This window comes from Urocitellus parryii, chromosome 4, assembly GCF_045843805.1.
Source record: "Urocitellus parryii isolate mUroPar1 chromosome 4, mUroPar1.hap1, whole genome shotgun sequence".
NCBI classification, from domain to species: domain Eukaryota; kingdom Metazoa; phylum Chordata; class Mammalia; order Rodentia; family Sciuridae; genus Urocitellus; species Urocitellus parryii.
In genome coordinates, this window is record NC_135534.1 from 19,992,096 (window position 1) to 20,013,651 (window position 21,556).

Here is a 21,556-nt window from a genome sequence, read left to right on the forward strand (position 1 = left end):
GATTGCGGGTTCAAAGCCAGGCTCAGCAATGGTGAGGCCCTAAGCAACACAGTGAGACCTTGTCTCTAAATAAAATATAAAAAGGGCTAGGGATGGTTGAGTGCCCCTGACTTCAATCCCCAGTACCAAAAAAATATATCATACCTGTGCTATGAAGTCCACTTATTCATTAGAATCAGGGAAAGATCTTGATCTCCTTGTAGAGGTCCTATTTCCTTATTTTATGGATTATATTCCTTCTGATCTTTAACATTTATTACAGGCAAAGAAAAGTAAAACCAAAATGCCATCTTTAGTAAAGAAGTGGCAGAGTATCCAGCGTGAATTAGATGAAGAAGAGAACTCAAGTTCCAGTGAAGAGGATCGGGAATCAACTGCACAGAAGCGAATTGAAGAGTGGAAACAGCAGCAGCTGGTTAGGTAAAAACAAACAAACAAAAAATTTAGTTAGGGGCACATGGGTTGTGGGAGTAATGGTGTTGGTCTTATCTTAGAACAGTCATATTCTTGAAATCATAGACCTCAAAGGAGAATGTACTGTCTTGCTGAGAAACTCTAAACTTCCTGATGTTCAGGTTTTTAGTTTAAATTAGATGTTTTTGTTTTGTTTGAATAGTTTTGTTCTTTTTCTTTCCAGTGAAGTAATATGTGTGTTGTTTTCACAGTGGCATGGCAGAGAGAAATGCTAATTTTGAAGCCCTTCCTGAGGATTGGAGAGCAAGACTAAAGAGAAGGAAAATGGCTCCAAACACATAGTTGAAAAAAAAAAAATTTAATTGTTTTGTGTTCAGTTCAGAGTCTTAGCCAGTTTTACTATTGTCAAATAAACTATAAATGTAATGGGGGTGAGCATATGCATTTCCTGGGCAAGAGCATACATGTACAAAGTTGTCCATTTGTGAAATGTAATTTTTCTGTTTTGCTGAAGGGTGAGGCAATTGGAATTGCTTTGACCTGACTACCTTTATTCTCACACTGGCAAATTTAGCATGTTAGGTATCAGTCGATCAATCGAAGAACATGTGGCTCATGAGTATGGCTCCTGTAGAGGGCTTGCTGACAAAGTGAAGGATTTTCCTGCCTAATAGAGGCTTCTTTCATTCCTAATGTGGCACATTCTCTGATTCCTACTCAAGAACAAGTGCAATTAAGAAGGAAGCTCTGTGTTCTACCTTGCTTGACTGCAATCATCAGGAGCTCTTTCTGAACTCTTCCTCCAGGCTGCCACCCCTGAAGTGTTGAGATCTGTAGAGTGATATACCTTAAAGAGTAGCCCTTTCTCACAAATCCTAGAATTGATAGTCATCTTACACTCTAGGTGGCATATTTAAATTTTAATGCAGGCAGCAGTAGCAGCCGGTGTTCATATCCTTGATTTTCAGAAATTTCCCTCAAAGTATGTGGCAGTAAATTTCACAAAGCCACTTTGTGTTAATGCGTCTTCATGGTCTTACTGTGTTCCAAAATCCACCTCCCTTCTATGTGTGAATGTATTCTCCATAAAATTCCAGTATTTAAAAAGCAATTTATTGTTCTGTATTTTCTATTGTGTCACAATCAGGTAAAGTCACTTTAAACTGAAGAAAAGGCAAATTGTGTTTTAAAGCTGTTTGTATTTCTCCAGTTTCTGACCTTGTAAATTTGTATATATGCACTAATAAAGCTCTTTTTATACTTGTGATTGGTTATCTTTTGCTCTTCTAAGACTGTCATTCCATAATTATGTAACCAGAATTTAATTTTACATCAGTTCCTAAGTGTTTTTTCCTAATCAGAATCAGATATGGTGCAAGGCATGTAAAAATGTTGAATGACTTTCAGGAAAAAGAGTAGCAGGATCTTGAGGATGGGGGACAGGGTTAGAAAAAGGCCTCTAACACCAAATAGTGCTGTGAGGCCTCAGTCCTGGAAACAATGTAATGTGGATGAAGTTTTGACCAAAAATGAAAAAGGTGCTTTATTGCTTTTTTACATTAAGTAATACATACCTGATTACAAAAGTATATAATATATACTTATGATTATATTCCTATAAAGTTAACCAAAGAATAGTAGTTTGAAGTTTATTCCAGTATATTACTATGCATATAATTAAAATTTTTACCCAGTCATGTGTGATAGTGTGTTGGATTAATTTACCATTATGCTAATGTTGGGGTGCATTTTTGTATATAAATTTGTTTTATTTGCATAGAGTAAATTTCTGCAAATAAAGGCTATCAACTAGCTGTTAAAACTTTTGTCTTAATTGCCTAATAGTTTTTCAAACTTCAAGGAATTGCAGAGCACTAGTGCCTTCCTCACATCCTACAAATTGCAGCATTTAAAATTTTAAATTTGCCAAGTTGGGTATGGTTTGGGTTTTCTAACTCTCTTTGGTTTTCAGTGTAGAAGATAATTTTTCATTTCTGGCTAGATGGTGGAGAGAATATAAAATGAAACGACAGGGTAAATAGGCTCCCTAGAGCAATGAATAAGTTTCCTAAACTACCAGCAAAGCATAGAAATACTTTGAGGACTGTTGCTACTGCACTCATAAACCAAGTTTCAGTCCCCAGGTTGAGGCTGTGTAGTGCAACTGTTCAATCCTAGGCATCCTGAAAAAGATAAGTGGATCCATAGGAGATCTGTCTTGCCCTTATTCTATGAGTGAGCAATCTGCCGCAGAAAGTCCCATTCAGCTTATTACAATTGCAACAAAGCCTGCAGTGGGTCAATAAGAGTGCACAAGTGCTGTTTCTGACTTGCATAAGACAGCTTTATCATTGCTTCCACACCATACAGTCTACACAACAGGAGTCTTCTGTGAAGGTCCCTTGGCAAGGAGGGCAGAGCACTGTTCCCATAACCCACAGCAGCAATTTAAGTCACAACAGCAAGTTACTAATAACACAAGTTGTTCCTTGCAAAGATTAGACCCATCTTCATGGGGCAGCCAGGGAAGCCCATGGTTCTTGAAGGAGATCCATTGTTAGATGTTCAATTTGCTGAGTTCAAGAGCTAGGGTTTGCAGTGCCTGCTTACATTGTGGCACTCATGTGGTATATATAGTCAAAATTCACTGTCTACAAGAGGACATACTTCACCTTGGGAAGCAGTGTATCAAAAGCCATCTGATTTTTTAACACTACTTTCCTCACTCATTTGGTACACTTCTTCCTTTAAGAAGAAGCTAAGGGGGCTGGGGATGTGGCTCAAGCGGTAGCGCGCTCGCCTGGCATGCGTGCGGCCCGGGTTCGATCCTCAGCACCACATACCAACAAAGATGTTGTGTCCGCCGAGAACTAAAAAAAAAATAAATATTAAAAAAAAAAAAAAAAAAAAGAAGAAGCTAAGGGACTTGTGGATGGCATTGAAGGCTCTCTCACCTGGGACTTTCTGTATGCAGTGCCAGTACTCTAATCTCTCATTAACAATGGTGGCCCCTTAGGGTGAAAAACCATGGAGTACATTTCATATGATGCCATTTCTTGAAAGTGTCCCAGCTGGATCACCACTCAAATAAGGTCTTTTCAACCTTTGCTGGGAGGGAGGTATGACCTTCCCCAAGTGCTTTGGCCAGTCCATTTGGTAGGTAAATACGAACATCCATGTTGTCCATATACCCATAAATATTCTGAGGGACAAGTTAGGCACGACTACCGTTTCATGTTAGAACCTTTAACTATTATAGTGCATAAGGCTTGCAGGGTCCACCCCAGAGTTCTTTTGGCCCTCTATTTTCTTTTTTTTTTTATTGTTGGTCGTTCAAAACATTACATAGTTCTTAATACATCATATTTCACAATTTGATTCAAGTGGGTTATGAACTCCCAATTATACCCCATATACAGATTGCTGAATCACATCAGTTACCCTTCCATTGATTGACAAATTGCCTTTCTAGTGTCTGATGTATTCTGCTGTCTGTCCTATTCTCTACTATCCCCCCTCCCCTCCCCTCCCCTTTTCTCTCTCTACCCCTTCTACTGTAAATCATTTCTTCGATTTGTATTATCTTGTCTTACCCCTCCTTTCCTCTTATATGTCCTTATGTATAACCCTGAGGATCGCCTTCCATTTCCATGCGATTTCCCTTCTCACTCCCTTCTCACTCCCTTTCCCTCCCACCTCTCAGTTCTTAATGGCCCTCTATTTTCAACATACAGGGTGCTTCTTGGTTAAGCTCTACAACTTCGGTAGGGAGCCATCTAAAGCCATCCCATATTGAATAACGTGTCATGAAAGATTGACCTACTGTTACACATCTTCAAAAATGTAGCTCAGTGGTAGAGCACTTGCCTAGCATTTGAACCAGTGGGTTCAATCCTCAGCAGCACCACAAAAATAAAACAGACTGTGTCCATCTACAACTAGAAAAAAATTTTTCTTAATATGGCCCTTTATATGATTCCACTAAGGGTCAGTTGTGTTCCATGTTTGCAACCAAATCCAATTAGAGGTTGATGCTGGACTGATTTGCCATGGCAGTGAGCCAGCATATTGGCCCATATGTACCTAAGGGCAAAGAGGCAAGGCAGTTACAGGTACTAACAAAAGCAATTGTCCCTCTGGCAAAATATAGGCCAATTCTGAGTCCATGGACAATATTTTAGGCAGCAATGGCTGAGCTGTCTGGTGGTATCACACCTTTAGAAGTGCTTTCATATGCCAGACAGGGTGGCACAGCTCAGGAGGCTTAGGCAGGAGGATAATGAGTTCAAAGCCAACCTCAGCAATTTAGCGAGGCCCTGAGCAACATAGCAAGACTCTGTCTCTAAATAAAATACAAAAAATTCTGGGGATGTGGCTCAGTGATTAATGTGCCCCTGGGTTCAATCCCTGGTACCAAAAAAAGAAGTGCTTTTATGAGCTTCTCAGATTCAATATGTATTAGTAAGAGGGCATTCATAATTGACCAGAGGGACAGTACAAAAATACTTCTCAATATAATATCATTGGAAGGAGACATAAGATATCTGAATTTTAAGGTTGTGCTAGCAATTTCAGCACAGTATCTCTAAATCTGCAAGAGAATCACTGGTTAACAAAATATCATCAACAATGTGAAATAGACATACAGTGGATGGTTTTGGCCACTAGGCCACGTCAGAGGCTACTAGGCTATGATACAGCTGGACAATGCAATAACTCTGAGGCAGCATGGTAAATGTTCATTGTTGCCCATCCCAAGGGGAAGTGATAGACCCAACCTGATCTTTTCTTAAAATTGGGAGCCATCTCGCCACAAAGCCATGAAAAGATAATTTCGGCTTTACTATAAATTACTGCAAATTCTGAACCTGCTTGGAATGCCTGCCCTTGCCTTGAACTCACCCATGCCTGGCTTTCTGACCAGATAGCAACCTTCTCTGAAACTTTAGTGACGCCTCACAAATCTTGGCCTTCCCTGGCCAGATAACAACCCTTTCTGAGGCTCTAATGACCTTCATAAATTCTGATGTTGGGGCCAGCAAAAATGTAAACTACCATTAGTGTTATGCTCCTCAGAGTTTTGTTATCTGTAACCCCACTTTGTGTAACTTTCTGGACTATAAAGCTGGACTGCAGGACAGCTGCGGCTGCTGTCTTGTTCCCGCGGTTTTGGGTAGGAGAGGCAGCCCGGCCGGTCGAAATAATAAGCTTGCTTTAATTTGATTTTAATTGGAGTCAGTTGTCTTTTCTTGCATCCTGGTCTAACAAGCAAACTAGACTTCGCTATCAGCAGGAATATCTATGAATCTATGGAAAAGAACAAAAAAAAAAAAAAAACTATGGAAAAGAAGGCATTCGCCAAATCAGCTACAAAAGTCGTTAGTCAATCCATCAAGTCAGCTGTGGGAGACCAACCTTGCACGTGACTAAGTCACTCCCTGGCTGGGTGACTGAGGCAGTCAGGCAGCAGCCATGCCCGTAGACTGCCCCGCCCTTTGGGTTCAAGGGACAGTGTCTTCGTGCATGGGCATGTGCCTTCCTATAGCCCCATGGGTGGAGCTATGCTCACCTGTTCCTTTGTAATATTACCCCTTGCCCTGTTTGGGATAGAATGTTCCATGGAAGTACCTTTTGTGTGTGTCCCCTTATTTTACTGTGCCCTTGGGTGTGGCCGTCCTAGATGTCAGTCAACCTGCTGACAGCAGACATCATGAAGCTAGACTCAACCCCCTGAAACCTGACCCCTTGCCTCATTTGAATGGCTTTACCTCAATAAAAGGGTCAGCACGTACTGCCTGTCTTTCTGCAGACCCTTAAGGTCAGAGGAACCATCACAGCAACCCCAAGAAAAAGGTATTTCTGTCTCTTGTGTGGTTATTTCATGCAGCCCAGTTCCCCTAGAGTGACCTCTGAGTGTTTTAGTCTCGAACAAAACCTGGCAATTGGCATCCATGGATGGGCAAAAAAGTCTGAGTGCTTAAGCCACCGGGACAGAAGCCACAGTCAGCCACCAAAGGGACAGCAGCATGTATTGGAGGACATAATATTGAGTCTACAGTCATTCTCTAGGATTCATCTTTTTTCTTCACTGGTCATACCAGGGAGTTGAAGGGACGACAGGCAGGTCACATTATGCCCAGCATATGTGATTCTCTCTTCATGCCCTTCAGGCAGTTTATGTTGCTTGGAATTGGTGAGGCTTGTGGCGGCAGCAGCACCATTGGGAGCTGCTTCACATGTCCCCTCACCATTGTCTTTATGGCACAGATACATAGGTGAAACTCTCTTGCTGTTGTCTGGAGGATGTCCACACATAAAATGTGCTCACGATTGGAGATACATAGACTGGATGTTCATGTGGGGGCAAGCAGCCAATGGCTTGCTCTTTTATACTATGGCCTCTGCATCCATTCTATATATGTAATCAGCCCCGGAATTTATCCAGGTTACTGCACAACAGAGTATATCTGGCCCGGGCATCTACCAGAACTAATAATACTTGTTGTACATTAGTGGGGGACCAGTGGATAACCAGTTCCATGTGGGGCCAATGGGTATGTTACCCCCCTCCCTATTTAAACTTGAAGAAGGTATAGTCCCCTTCCTCCTAAAAACCTTGGGAGACTAGATAATCCTCTAGATGTAGGGGACATGCCTCTGTAGGTGCATTTTTTTTTGTACTGGGGATTGAATTCAGGGGCACTTGACCCCTAAGCCACACCCCCAGCTCTATTTTGTATTTTATTTAGAGACAGGGTCTCACTGAGTTGCTTAGCGCCTCACCATTGCTGAGGCTGGCTTTGAACTCGAGATTTTTTTGTCTCAGCATTCCAAGCCGCTGGGATTATAAGCATTTGCCACCGAGTTCAGCTCCAGGTCCACCTTTGGATTTTGCTTCTTTACATGGAGGAACTGCTGGTCCCTATTCAACTATTTTCATAATTGTAGCAAATATGTGTTTGGCTTGCCATCTATTTTGTCTCTATTGACTTCCTGCTTCCGAAAGTTCTATCCACATTTGGGTTCTTGTTCCTTTTTTTTTTTTTTATTTACTTTTTAGTTGTTGATAGACATTTTTTTTCCTTTCTTAATTTTTTTTTTTTTAGTTTTAGGTGGACACAACATCTTTATTTTGTTTTTATGTGGTGCTGAAAATCGAACCCAGTGCTTCACGCATGCTAGGTGAGCACGCTACTAGTTGAGCCACATTCCCAGTCCAGACATTTATTTTTTAAATTTATATGTGGGTGTTGAGAATCGAACCAGTGCTTCACACATGCCAGGCAAGTGTGCTACCTACTGCTGAGCCACAGCTCCAGCTCAACTTTTTTTTTTTTTTTAAATGGGCTTTTGTTACCTTAATGGGTCTTTCTTTCTCTCATCAGAAGAGGTACTGAAAGGGTAGTCTTAGCAGTGGTTTGGACCCCCTTTTGTTGGCATCAATCCTTCACTTTCCCCAGGATGACCACCATAATGGTCTCCTCATTAATAGGTGACCCACATACAGAATTAAGATAGACATAAGGTCCCAAAAGATGTCAATGGGGCATTCTGTGATATTAGGTTCCTCATGCCAGCTATAAACTGTTCATCATTTGGCCCATGAGTATTCAAGTTAAACATGGCCCATCTCATCCCCAACACTCGTAGTGCCTGGACCAGGTATGCACATGATTACCATTTACTTATGGTCTCTGGGACATCCCCCACATTTGACCAAACAGTGAAGATAGCAGTCATTACCCAATCAAATAAAGAGTGGTATCCTTGTTCACCCCTGTGGCATTGACTTATGTAATCTCTGCTGCAAAGAGGGGTGAGTAATTATGGATGGTAATTTCTCCATTTCCAAGGCACTAAACATAATACTATCCCCTCCTAAATCCCAGAGGCATTAATAACCAAGTGGCCAAGGGTTTTCCTGGCGTCTGTCAAAATTGCTTTCCCAAGTCTGCCAACTCTGCTTGAATAAATGGTTGGTACATGGTGAACTTGGTTACCTGGGCCGGCTCTTCTGGCTGTTAACCTGAAGCCACCTGCCGTTATTGTTTTGTTTTCTGCATTACCAATGGTTGGATCCCCCTCTTCTTACTCCTTTGGCTCCACCAACACATAGGGAAGGCTGAGGTTATTTTTCCAAGGTACAGAGGTTCTCTTCTATTGATTGCATTATAGATTCCATGGTTTCTTTTTTATCCTGTAAGTCTTGCATCTTCTCGGTAACCTCCCATAGACTGTAAGGAACAACCATCCAATGGGCCCAGCGGCCAAACACACTGCATTTTCCCACTCTCCCACCTGGTATAAGACCTTTTTCAACCCTACGGGGGTACCATCAACCTCTGCCCATTCCTGTGGAGGGGCCCAGGTAGCCAGGATGTTGTAGGGTACTAGAGACCAGGTCAGGAAACAGCACTTGTGTCAGCACTGGCTCAGCAGATCCTTATTCAAAGGCTGAACCTTTGGTGCAGGAGGGCATAGTCCTAGTCTTGTTAGTTTTCCTTTACATACTAGTTCTTTGTCTCCCATAAAAGGTAATATACATTCCTACTTGAACATTCTATTTCTATATTACAGAGTAGCAACAATGTTACAACTGAGTCCAGGAAGGCTCACACTGAATCTGATAGTTCTGACACAGGAAAGCAGGGAGCTGAAACTCCAGACATCAGTTCTTGTGTTCTGTCGAAAAGAAAATTTCAAGTCAGACACCAAAAGTCATGCAAGAGAACTTAATTATAGGTGAAATAAAGTAAAAGCAAAGTGAGACTTAAGCAGAAGGTACCGGCAAGAGAGAGAATGGGCCATCTCCAGAGAATGACAAAGGAGACGATGCCATCTCCATTTATCACTGGTTCATGTTTACCAGAACTGGGGACCACCTTGTATATTCTTTGTCAATCGGGTGTTCAACTCCTCTATCATGTCGGACAGTGGAGTTTTGGGGCCTTAGTTGGTCCTCTCTGGAACTGTCATGGTGGCCATCCTAGTTAGGGGGGCCATGTTAGTATGGGTGTGTTTCAATATCTTTCAGGATACAAACAATAGTGTTATTCCTCAAGAAATTCACAGGGAACTGATTGCAAATCGAGGTTCCTGAGAAAAGCTTAACAATTTACACTAATTTCCTTGTTCTAAAGCCACAACCTGTGCAACACACATTTTCCCCACCAACAGACCCTCCTTTGCCTTACCCAGGAATTCATGATGCGAATGGGAAACACATAGTTAAAATTAATGGCAAATAGGTTGAGGTGCAGAGCCTGCCCTTTAGTTAAAGATTACAAAGACAGAAGAATTGGTGTGCTTTGACCAAGGATCAAAGTAACTCTAAGAAAGCAGTTAAATAGATGATATGAAAAAAGGAAATTACCTTGGAAAGTAAAAATAGAATAATGTAAAATTAAGAGATATATTTTAGCGACACTTCAGAGTAGTAGGCTTTTAAGTAATAGACTTTCACTATTTTAAGTGTGTTTTACTGGGACTTTAGATTAGAAGAAAGCTTACCAATAATCACAGATATGCTTTAAAGTTAAAGGTTAATGAAAAAATTATAGGTATGCTTTAAAGTTAAAAGTTAATAATAGATCAGGAGACATGTAGTCTAGTTGCATAGCCTAGCACCTAGAGGTTGAGGTGAAAATGTAAAAGCTTAATTATGATTGGCAAAGGTTATAGAAAAATATTTTAAACAATGTATTCAATATCTTAGGTAATCAATATGTGTCATAAAAGATTGTAACTCTTGAAAATTATGTAAATCAAAGAAGTTTCGGGCTTTGAGGCTATCCATTAACTACCGAAAAAATACCTGCAAAAATGGTATAAAAATAAAGGCCCCTCTAGGGGCAGCAGATCCTTCTGGAGGCTGCTCCTAACTTGCAACCTATTGTCCTATCTCTTCTTTGGCCGATGCCACTCATTCTTCAGGACCCCTGGATCCCTGATGGGGTTGGACCCCAGCACTTTGTAAGTTGTTTAAAGACCCTAAAGTGATTTAAAGAACACTTGTGACCTTGCCTGCATTCCACCGCTCACCGCTAGTTACTACCTAACAGCTCCATGTTATCTTTTTCTTTGCTCTGAGAAAATCTTTACCACAGGGAGCTTCGGCCACAGAATACCACATGCTCGTGGCTGGCCACCCTTCTACACCTTCCTCCACAGGTGGAGCGGGTTCCATACCCGGCTGCTGCTAGTCCTGCCACTAGGCTCAACTGTAGTGCAACCGCTCAACCCCAGGCAGGCTGACTGAAGGTGTGCGTATGCCGAAGTCCAAAGGCCGAGCCACAGGGAGATCTGACAAGCCTTTATTCGAAGGGTGGGCAATCCACTGAGAGGAAAGCCCTGTTCAGTTCACAGACAGAATTACAACAAAGCCGGCGGCGGGTCAAACCAGCCACCCTGCGGTTGTATAAGAATGCGCATGCGCCGTTTTCCTGCCTTACAGGAGGCATCTCAACCATTTCTTCCTAGTTATCCGGGTGAGCGAGGCTGATCGACTCCATTTTCCTTACAAGGTGTAAAGCAGGAGAGAGGAAGAATGAATAAGTCTCTGGTGTCTGCCCTGCCAGAGGCCCACCTTCTCGGGTTTCCCGCGGGCGCTTTCGGGCGGGGCCTAGCTTCCGGAAATGCCGGCGCTCAGTTCTTCCGGCTGCCGCTGGCGGTTGCTAAGCTACGCGCGCCCGCGCAGAAAGCGGTGGCAGGTGAACCCGGTTGCTGGGACTGCCGAGCTTCTTGCCTTGCGAGCGGCGGGCTTCCGCCTCACCCAGGCTCCTGCCGCGAACTTTGTCCTGCTTCCCTCCTCGACCCTTCAGGAGGCCCCTGACCAGGTGGCTCTGAACCCCTGCTCCGTTCTCAGGACCCACTCTCGACCCCCTGACCTTACTTTTTCCGACTCCTGCGCCGCGTCCCCTGTCCCCGTTTCTTTCAGTTGCCTGGGGAGTCCTGGTGGAGGATCTCCCCTATCAGGGAGACCGAAGCATGGGGCCCGCCGGGGTCCCGGTGCCTCCGGAAGAGGAGGCGGGAAGATGTGTGGTCGCCCCTGACTGCTCAGGTGCGCCGCCCGGCCTCGGGTGGGAACGTCGCCTGGTTCTTGTTTGAGAGGCTGGGTTGGTTGGGGTTCCTAAAGTCTGTCCTTGTGGGAGCCGAAGAGGGGGAGGAGCGTGTGACCCGACAGTAAGCACAGTCCTTTGACTTTTCCTGTTCTGGTTTTTAGCTTCTCCTGTGTAATCAGCTGCCCTTTTGGAAATTAGGCAGGGGTTGCGGCTGCATGCGTTGCCACTGACTGGCTTTCAGCATACCATGCAGAAGTAACATGTTCCCGGCATTGGAAACCGAGAGAAAGCAAGAGGTCGGTACACGCCCCCTCCAACCCCTCCCCGCAAAACTCCACAGAAATCCAACCCTAGATCAGAAGGTATAGTCTGGTGATACCTTTGTCCCAGCTAAAGATCTTGGTACTCAAGGTAGAATAAGTAGCATGGATTTCACTTGGTTTGTTTACAAAGGCCCTCAAGTACACTGTCCTATGCAACAAGGCTTGTGAGCTTTCCGTGTCATTTGAAAGGGCTTTCCTGACTTAGATGGTTTTTCCTTTTCACAGACTCTTCTTGATCCCTATGAGGACTTTATGTACCGTCACCTCCAATACTATGGCTACTTTAAAGGTAATACGTTCCTATCAAACATCACCTTTCCTGGGTTCAGGAGGTGAATTGTTTCATTAATTGGGAGAGTTGTGCTTGGATAGACTAGTAAGTAATTTTTCCAGTCCACTAGTGAAAAGTCCTCCCCCAATGATCTTCTATGATACCTCTATCAAGTGAGAGACTTGCTTTATACAAAGGTCTATTTTAAGCTTTCTCTTTCATTGGTGTGTTTGTCTATCCTTGCCACCAATACCACCATCTCTTAATTACTATGTGAAGTTAAAATACTCCTGATATCTGGAAAGGCATGTTCTCCCACCTTGCCCCTTGTACTTACTTATTCTTCAGAAGTGTCTTGACAACCACGATTCTTCTTCTTCTTTCCTCCTCCTCCTTCTCCTCCTCCTCCTCCTTTTTTTTTTTTTTTTTTAACTGAGGATTGAACCCAGGGACACTTAACCACTGAGCCACATCCCCAACTCTTTTTAATTTTGAGACAGGCTCTCACTAAGTTGTCCTTGAACTTGCAAACCTCCTGCCTCAGCCTTTCAAGTTGCTGGAATTACAGGTGTGCCCTACCATGCCTGGCTTGACTGTTTCATTTTCTAAGTGATTATTCATTTGTCAAACTGAATTTCTAGTTTACCAGATTCAGCACATATGCCCTCAGGGCAAGTGTCTTCTGGCATCAGTGCTTTGCTTCCACCATGTTAACCTGCCTTCACTTGGATTTGGCTCTCTTGGGAACTTTTGCAGCCACTGTTCTTTCTCCCTCCCAAGTCCTTTCTCATTCCACTATACCATAATGCTTCTCTAGTCTCCTCACTCTCTCATTTCCTCTGTGGTAAATAGAGATAATCTTGCTTAATTCACATAAATTGGAATGTGAAAGCTCTTTTAAAAATGGAATAAATTCACTGTAAAGGCCCAAGGTGATAGGCAGCAATAATAGTAGTGGTGGTTTAGGTATTGACCTTGATGTTAGAGGTGATGAGCCAGCCTGCTAACAACTTTAATTAAACCGTTTATTCTTAGCCCAGAAAGGCAGTTTACCAAACTCAGCTACACATCAGCATGTTCAGAAGAATAATCCTCAGTACCTACTGAATGTCTCTTTTGGAGAAAGAAATGATTTGATACCAGATACTCTGCAAAAGGAGAAACTTCTGTGTGAGTAGTAATCAGTGTGGGTGATCCCCAGAATGTTTCTGCCTTGACAACTCCTCCAGAAATTCAGGAAAATGTGGCCTTATGTGGGGAGAGGCCAAGAAAGTGGCTTTGGCTCCTATTTCTGACCTCACTCAAAAATGTTCTGTAGATCTACTTTGGTTTACAGATTTAAATTAAAAAGCTGTATGTTGGGGCTGAGGTTGTGGCTCAGCGGTAGCTGTGAAAGGCCTTGTGTTTGATCCTCAGCACCACATAAAAATAAATAAATAAAATAAAGGTATTGTGTCCAACTACAACTAAAAAATAAATATTTAAAAAAAATAAAATGCTGTATGTTCTAAATTTTCTTAAAATGTCAAAAATGTATTAAGATTCTTTCATCAAGAGAATATATTAATTTTTTGCACACAGTTTTGGTGAGTGTGCTTATAAGGCTCTGTGCATAAGAGTAGAGGAAACCAATTCCAGCTAGCTTAAGTAAAAGCAATTTTTTACAGGGGTATTTTCATCTTAAATCTAAGGTCCAAAATGCAGTTGAATTTTTCTCTCAATATATATCCAACCAGGGCTGGGGTTGTAGCTCAGTGGTAGAGCACTTGCCTAGCACATGTAAGGCACTGGGTTGATCCTCAGCACCACATAAAAATGAATTAATAAAACAAAGGTATTGTGTCCATCTATAATTTGTCTTCTTCATAAGCTACCTTGTTTTTCTTTCTTTTTTTAAAATATTCTTTTTTAGTTGTCAACAGGCCTTTATTTTATTTATTTATATGTGGTGCCGAGAATCGAACCCAGTGCCTCACACATGCTAGACAAGTACTCTGCCACTGAGCCACAATCCTAGCCCTTCATAAGCTCCCTTTCAACCATACATATCAGTCCAAGCTGCCATCATTTTTCACTATTGAAACAGCCTACAAATTGCCTCCTGGCTCCTTCTCATTCCATGCTGCACCCTCCCAATCCATCCATCCATCCATTTTTTTTTTTTTGTAGTGCTAGTGATTGAACTCAGGATTTTGTGCATGTGAAGTAAGCACTCTACTAACTGAGCTATTTCCCCAGCCCTTCAGCAAGTTCTGAGAGTATCGTTTTGCTAGGATGAATGTAAAGTCATGTAAACGTTTTTCTTGCCCATTAGGTAAAAAAAAGGATCTCTTTGTGACTTTGATTTATATTTCTTTCTTCTTCCCTTTTTTTTTTTTTTTGTGGTGCTGAGGATTGAACCCAGGGCGTTGTGCATGCAAGGCAAGCACTCTACCAAGTGAGCTATGTCCCCAGCCCACTTTGATTTACATTTCTATAATTATGCGTGAAATCCAGCAGCTATTACCACTTTTTCATTGCCTTTTCTCCCCCATTAAATTATGATACAGTTAGAAATGTAGCTGGCCAGGGTGGCACATGCCTGTAATCCCAGTGGCTTGGGAAGCAGGGACAGGAGAATCATGAGTTCAAAGCCAACCTTAGCAACTCAAAGTGAGGCCCTAAGCAACTTAGTGAGACCCTGTCTAAAAAAAATATAAAGGACGACTGGAGATGTGGCTCAGTGGTTAAGTGTCCCTGGGATCAATCCCCAATACCAAAAAAAAAAAAAAAAAAGATAAAAAGAAAGAAACGTGGAAGCCCAACATTTGGGTGAGAAGGAATGAGGTGAGGGACAGTGGGCAAAAAAGAGAAGGACAAAGACCTTAGGACAAGTTGTGCCTTCTTTCTTTTTCTATGGCCTGTTTATCTTCAGCTCTGCATATTCAGATAAAGGCTATAAGCAGAGGTGTTTCCTGTCCTTCCAGACCAGGAATTTCAGACTCTCTGGTGGGAATGTGTCTTCATCTCCTGCTCTCCCTGCCTGAGCCAGGCCTGGAATTCACATCTGATGTGAACTGAGAGGCCTTCAGACTGCAGTTCCTGCTTTCCTCTTCTTTTCTTTCTTTGTCTCTTTTCCTCCCCGGCCTTCCTGAAAGCTTTTTTACTCTCATTTTTCTCACCACCTCTCCCTACAAGCTCTTCTCTCTTCTGCTCCTTTCCATCCTCTTTATTTTCTAAGCCACTTTGAACTTTCAGATGAATACATCACGGGCCTGAAACTTAATTTATAGATTGTTTCACTGTAATTAATAAAGTTTTATGCTAGTCGGTGAATTGAAAATTCTGTCATTCCAAACAAAATAAAATAGTATGACATATTAAGTATCCTTTTATTTGTTTAACCTACTGTTGAAATGTCTTGGACTTAATAATTAAAATTTTTTCTAACTTACTCTGAAGCTTTATATTAAAACACTTAAAGGATTATGCAGAATTTTAATATAGCATTTTATAATTTCAAATCTATCATCCTGGATTAAGTCTCCTTCTTAAAGGATAAATATTATCATTAGCACTAGACATATATGCTAATATTTTAATATAGTGCTTAAAATTACTTAGCTGCTATAGATGAGCAATAAGGTTTCCAAAGAGAAAAAGAAAGTTGTTCATGCATTTCCTCTTCCCTTTGACAGATTCTCTTATGTTGAGTTCACCACTTCTTAGGAGCAGACAGCTTCTTTTTGATGAGTTGGACCAAGTAAACCCACGTCTTCGAGAACCTCGAGAACTCTTTGCCTTTTTCTCTAGCAAAGGGACACTTCAGGCTCCAAGATGGCCAATAGAATGTGAGGTCATCAAAGAAAGCATTCATCATATTGGTAATATGATTTATGTGTGGTGGTCTTGCTGTTTTGCCTGACTTTATTTCAAGGCCTTAGAATTTAAAGTCCTATACACTGAAGTATGAGACAGGACAGAGTCAGCAGCTATAACTTACCCTGAAATGGTTAAGCTCTGGGAAACTGATATACTTCACCATTAAAAACTTGCATCAGGGGCTGGAGATGTAGCTCATTTGGTAGAGTGCTTGCCCCTCTGGGTTTGATCCTCAGTACCACATAAAAATAAAGATTTAAGAAAAAAAAAGTTAGATCAAATTGTAAACTAGAGTGGAATAGATATAATTGATGAAAGATATATACTCCAGAATAGTTTTTACTGTTTTTAAATATATTTTGAGTTTATTTGAGTTTTGGGGGGGAATGATAGGGTCTTTTTATGATATTAGTAACCATAAAGATGATGTAAGCACAATCTTTTCTTTTTTTATATTTTTTTAGTTGTCAATGGACTTTTTTTTTATATCTTTGTTTTATTTGTTTATTTTTAATGTGGTGCTGAGGATCGAACTCAGGGCCTCGTACATGCTAGGCGAGCACTCTACCACTGAGCCACAACCCCGGCCCCCGTCAATGGACTTTTATATATTTGTGCATGGTGCTGAGAATCGAACCTAATGCATGCCACATGCTAGGCAAGCGCTCTACCACTGAGCTACAACCCCATCCCAAGCACAGTCTTTTCTTGTATGTGTGATACTGGGGATTGAACTCAGGGTCTCATGCATGCTAGTTAAATGTTCTACTACTGAACTGTACCCCCAACCCACAATCTTTTGCCTCTATTTTATGAAGCATTTACAGAAGTGGCTTGTGTGAAAAAGGAGACTTCTAACTACTAGAATATTTAATCTACCAAACAATAAATCTGTGCTTTAGACTTCTGGATAAATAATTGGTTGTTTCATTTTTTCTCACTGCCTCCTTATAATATTCATTCGATTAACGCATGTTAGCATTCACCATATGCTAACCTAAGAGCTTGGTGCTAGAACTACAATGATGAGCAAGTGGAGGTACCGAGAGCTTATAGACTAGTGGGGACATTGAGCATTTACTAGGTAATTGCATGGAGTTATGTCCCTCTAGAGACACCTACCAGCCTGGAGATCACTTCAGATTTCCAAAAGGAGTGCACATGAAAGCTGAAATCTGAAAGATGATTTAGAAGTGACCCTTTTAACTGGAGAGAGTTAGAGAAAAGTAGTACATGTGGAAGAAACACAAAGAACATGGCGTGTTTTAGGAACCATGGGGCACTGAACATGAGAGACAAGAGATGAGAGGCTGAAAATACTTGCAGGGACCCACTCATTATTCTCAACTAGGGATAGCACTGCTCTTGGGGTGTTTGAAAATGGAAGAGGGCATTTTGATTTGGTACAACGACTAAGAGAGCTAAGATCATCATGTACTCTGTAGTTTTTATATACAAGTCCAATTTGATCTGGCCAGATTTTGCTCTTCCATATATAAAAAGCAAAAATGAGTGGCTACTAAACAGATAAAATTCCTAAGATTTTTTTTTCCCCAGTGCTGGGGATTGAACCCAGAACTTAATGTATGGTAAGCACGTGTTCTACGACTAAGCCACATCCCCAGCCTTCATATGGGAATTTGGAACTTGACTCTAAGAAATACAAAAAAAAAAAAAAAAAAAAAAAAAACTGGGAAACTAGAATTTAATAATCACATTATTGCAGTGCTAACAATTGCATATTTATTTATTTATTTATTTTTGGTACCAAGGATTGAACCCAGGGGCGCTTAACCATTTAGCAACAACCCTAGCCCTTTTTATATTTTTATGTAGAGACAGGGTCTCTCTGAGTTGCTTAGAGCCTCACTAAGATGCTGAGGCTGGCTTTGAACTTGTAATCCTCTTGTCTCAGCCTCCTAAAATGCTGGGATTACAGGTGAAGCAATTCTTAAAAAAAAAAAATTCCTAGCAGCCAGGTTTGGTGGCACATGACTATAATCCCAGCAACGCAGGAGGCCAAGGCAGGAGGATCACAAGTTCAAGGCCAGCATCAGTGATCCTACTGAGGCAAGACCCCATCTCAAAATAAAAAGGACTAGGGATGTGGCTCAGTGGTAAAGTGCTCTTAGGTTCAATCCCCAGTATCCACCCACCTCAATTTTTTTCCAAAGGAAATTTATTACCAAGTACCTTATAGTTAAACTGAATTGCCAAAGCCTCAAAGAAATTATCATCTGCTGGGTGCAGTGGTATATGCCTGCAATCCCAGTGACTAGAGACTGAGCAAGAGGATTGCAAGTTCAAGGCCAGTGTGGGCAATTTAGCAAGACCCCTTCTCAAAATTTAAATTTTTCAAAAGGCTTGGGATGAAGCTCAGTGATAAAACACCCCTTAGTCCAATCCTCAATGTACCCAACACACACACACACACACACACAAAAGAAAAAAAAAGAAGAAAGAAATTAGCATTATCTTTTACTGTTCTTTTTCTTTTCTTTTCTTTTTTTTAAATGTTTCTAGCTTTCATCCCATGTGAGAAATCTTTCTAATTCAGTGCTAATGTAAATACTTTGTTTCTTCTGAAACAAATAATAGAGTTGTTCCTTTATAGTAATAAAAAGGATATAGCTGGCCCCATTTTCCTGATTTCAAGGAAGTACAGAGCTATTTTGAAGAGTTGTTGTAGCAACTGTATTGACCTTTCAGGCTTAAGTCTTCTATTTAAAATTTATTATTTCATTGTATATGCTTTTTTGTTAAAAGTTTCCTCATTTTTTTATGGAAAGAAGCAAGACATAATTAATTTACAGATAAGCTGGAAATTTGGGATAAGAATTTGGTTTGATTTGATCAAACTAGTCATTTGAATAATTGATATTTTTTTATTAGTTCTGATAATACCTTGTATATTTCTTATTTTGTGCTTTTTAAAATGCCTTCTTTCAGAGTGGGTTCCACCTCAGCCAGAATATTTCTATCAACCTACAGGAAATGAAAAGGTACCAGAAATTGTAGGAGAGGAAAAAGGCACAGTTGTCTACCATTTAAATCCAGGTATTTTCATTATACTGAAAAGTGAATGATTAATCATAAGTTATAATAAACTTATTTCCCATAATTGAAGTGATTTTAAAATCCTAATTTACTAATGGATAAACTGTCTTTACCAGACCAATGTAAGTGGGAGCCCCAATAGTCATGACTCAGTTTTAAAATTTCAATAGTTTTTTTGAAATGATGGCACATTGTACATTTTTCTTAGTAGCTTGAAGTCCATTTTATACTTTCTCTCTTATTCCCCCTGGAAATCAGACACTGAATTACATTATGGGGAGCTTGCCCTTCTTTTCTCTACTTCCTGAGTATACTTGAGTATTTTGTTGCTTTGTGTATGTGACTGTCACTTAGGATGTGGTTGCCTACATAAGTTGTAGGCTTCTAAGGACAGAATCCATGTCCTTCATAAAAATATGAAGAATATCTGCTGGGCGCAATGATGCAGGTCTGTAATCCCAGCAGCTGGGGAGTCTGAGGCAAGAAGATAGCGAGTTCAAAGCCAGCCTCTGTAACTTAGCAAGGTCCTAAGGCAACTCAGGAAGACCCTGTCTTAAAATAAAAAAGAAAAAGCTGAGAACTGGCCACAGTGGCTCACGCTTGTAATTCCAGCAGCTCTGGAGGCAGAGGCAGGAGGATCACCAGTTAAAAGCCAGCCTCAGCAATTTAAGGCCTAAGCAACTTAGTGAGACCCTGTCTTTAAATAAAATATATAAAAGGGCTGGGGATGTGGCTCAGTAGTTAAGCATCCCTGGGTTTAATCCCCAGTACCAAAAAATAAAGAATGGCTGGGATGTAACTCAGTGGTATGGTGCTCCTGGATTCAATCCTCAGCACTGAAAGGAAAAAAAAGAAAAAAGGAGAAGAGGGAAAAGGAAAGCAGAAGATTATAACCAACAACAACAAAATACCCTTTCTTTTCAAGAACACCTGTTAGATTTCCCAGGATAGACATAATCTAAGCTACAAAGCAGGTCTTAATACATTTTAAAAGAGTAAAATAATACAATATCCTATATTTTCTGACTACAACAAAATTAAGTTAGAAATCAACAACATAATAAAATCTGGGAAACCCACAAATATTTGGAAATTGAACTACATTTTTTTGGGGGGGGCGCATGCTGGGGATTGAATTTAGGGGCACTTAACCACTGAGCCACATCCCAGTCCTATTTTGTATTTTATTTAGAGACAGTGTCTCACTGAGTTGCTTAGCACCTTGCTTTTGCTGAAGCTGGCTTTGAACTCACTATCCTCCTGTCTCAGCCTCCCGAGCCACTGGGATTACAGGCATGTGTCACAGCGCCCAGCTCGAAATACATATTTCTAAATAATCTATGTGATAGAGGAATCACAAGATTCAGGTGCACTGTTGTAAACATGTGATCCCAGCAACTTGGGAGACTGAGGCCAGAAGATCACAAGTTCGAAGCCAGCCTCCACAACTTAGTGAGACTCTAGGGATGTATCTCAGTGGTAAAGCATGCCAGTTTGTTTACCCATCTACTGTCCCCATCCCTGGTTGGTGGAGACCATGAGGACAGAAGTCCTCGTTCGTGGTTTGGCATGCTCATGGTGGTACTGGGGAGAGCAACATGGGCCTCATCCTCAAAACTCTGTGGTTGTGATTTCTTTTGTCTGTCTTAAACTCTGTGAGGACCCAGAGCAAAGACTGGCTTTTATTTCTCTCCTTTGGTTGGAACAGTTTTACCAAGTGGCATCTAACAAAACATTTAAAGACATACAACTGCCTATTGCCTCTTGGGGCAAGGGATGGCAGATGGGGCAAGCAACAAACAGGCCCAAAAGCCTGGGGAGGAAGAGACGAGGAGGAAGATTTTTGGGAGAGATGAAGTTCTGGAAGTGTTACCACATAGGTCAAAGAATGTGATGTGCATAGGCTCAACCCATTCGGAAAAGACCTGAGAAGATCCTTGGACTTGCACCTCTGGTTGGGCTTTGGGCTTTGTGCGGGAAGGAGGTAAAGCCTGAGGTTACAGGCTGGGTTAGTATTGAGGAGTGCACTGCCTCAGAGCCAATCTGGAAAGACTAGGAAAGATTTATGATTTTAATTTTTTTTAACTTGTTTGTTTACAGTACTATGGATTGAATCCAGGGGCACTCTACCACTGAGCCATGACCCCCCACCTCCCATACCCTTCTTCTTTTTTTTTTTTTTTTTTGAGACAGGGTCTTGTTAAGTTGCTGAGACTGACCTCAAACTTAAGATCCTACTGTTTCAGCCTCCTGAACTGCTGGGATTACAGGCATGTGCTACCACACACCTAGTTTTCCTGTGATTTGTTTTTTAACTCTAGGTATTTAAGGATATCTCTGTCAGATCATGGCTGACCACTGATTGAATGAATCAAAGGTTTAGTGATGGGCTGGGGTTGTGGCTCAGTGGTAGAACACTCGCCTCTCACGTGTGAGACCCTGGGTTCGGATCCTCAGCACCACATAAAAAATGAATAAAATAAGGATATTGTGCCTATGTATAACTAAAAAAAATTAAAAAAAAAGATTTAGTGACTATACATAGCAAGGAGTAACAACATTCTCAGTGG

At 41.3% G+C, this 21,556-nt stretch overlaps 2 protein-coding genes across 2 annotated transcripts in view; both read left to right on the forward strand.

The window, feature by feature from the left end:
- The window catches only part of Fnbp4 (formin binding protein 4), a 41,849-nt gene extending 39,662 nt beyond the window's left edge, over positions 1-2,187 (forward strand). Inside the window, exons 16-17 of the mRNA XM_026399115.2 lie at positions 263-420; positions 666-2,187. Coding sequence (XP_026254900.2) covers positions 263-420; positions 666-756 — 249 coding nt within the window. The 3' untranslated portion in view covers positions 757-2,187. The remainder of the gene's footprint in view (positions 1-262; positions 421-665) is intronic.
- An 8,944-nt stretch (positions 2,188-11,131) lies between these two features.
- Positions 11,132-21,556, forward strand: part of Agbl2 (AGBL carboxypeptidase 2) — a 33,841-nt gene continuing 23,416 nt past the window's right edge. Inside the window, exons 1-6 of the mRNA XM_026399173.2 lie at positions 11,132-11,473; positions 11,636-11,770; positions 12,023-12,086; positions 13,104-13,238; positions 15,746-15,931; positions 18,879-18,986. Coding sequence (XP_026254958.2) covers positions 11,735-11,770; positions 12,023-12,086; positions 13,104-13,238; positions 15,746-15,931; positions 18,879-18,986 — 529 coding nt within the window. The 5' untranslated portion in view covers positions 11,132-11,473; positions 11,636-11,734. The remainder of the gene's footprint in view (positions 11,474-11,635; positions 11,771-12,022; positions 12,087-13,103; positions 13,239-15,745; positions 15,932-18,878; positions 18,987-21,556) is intronic.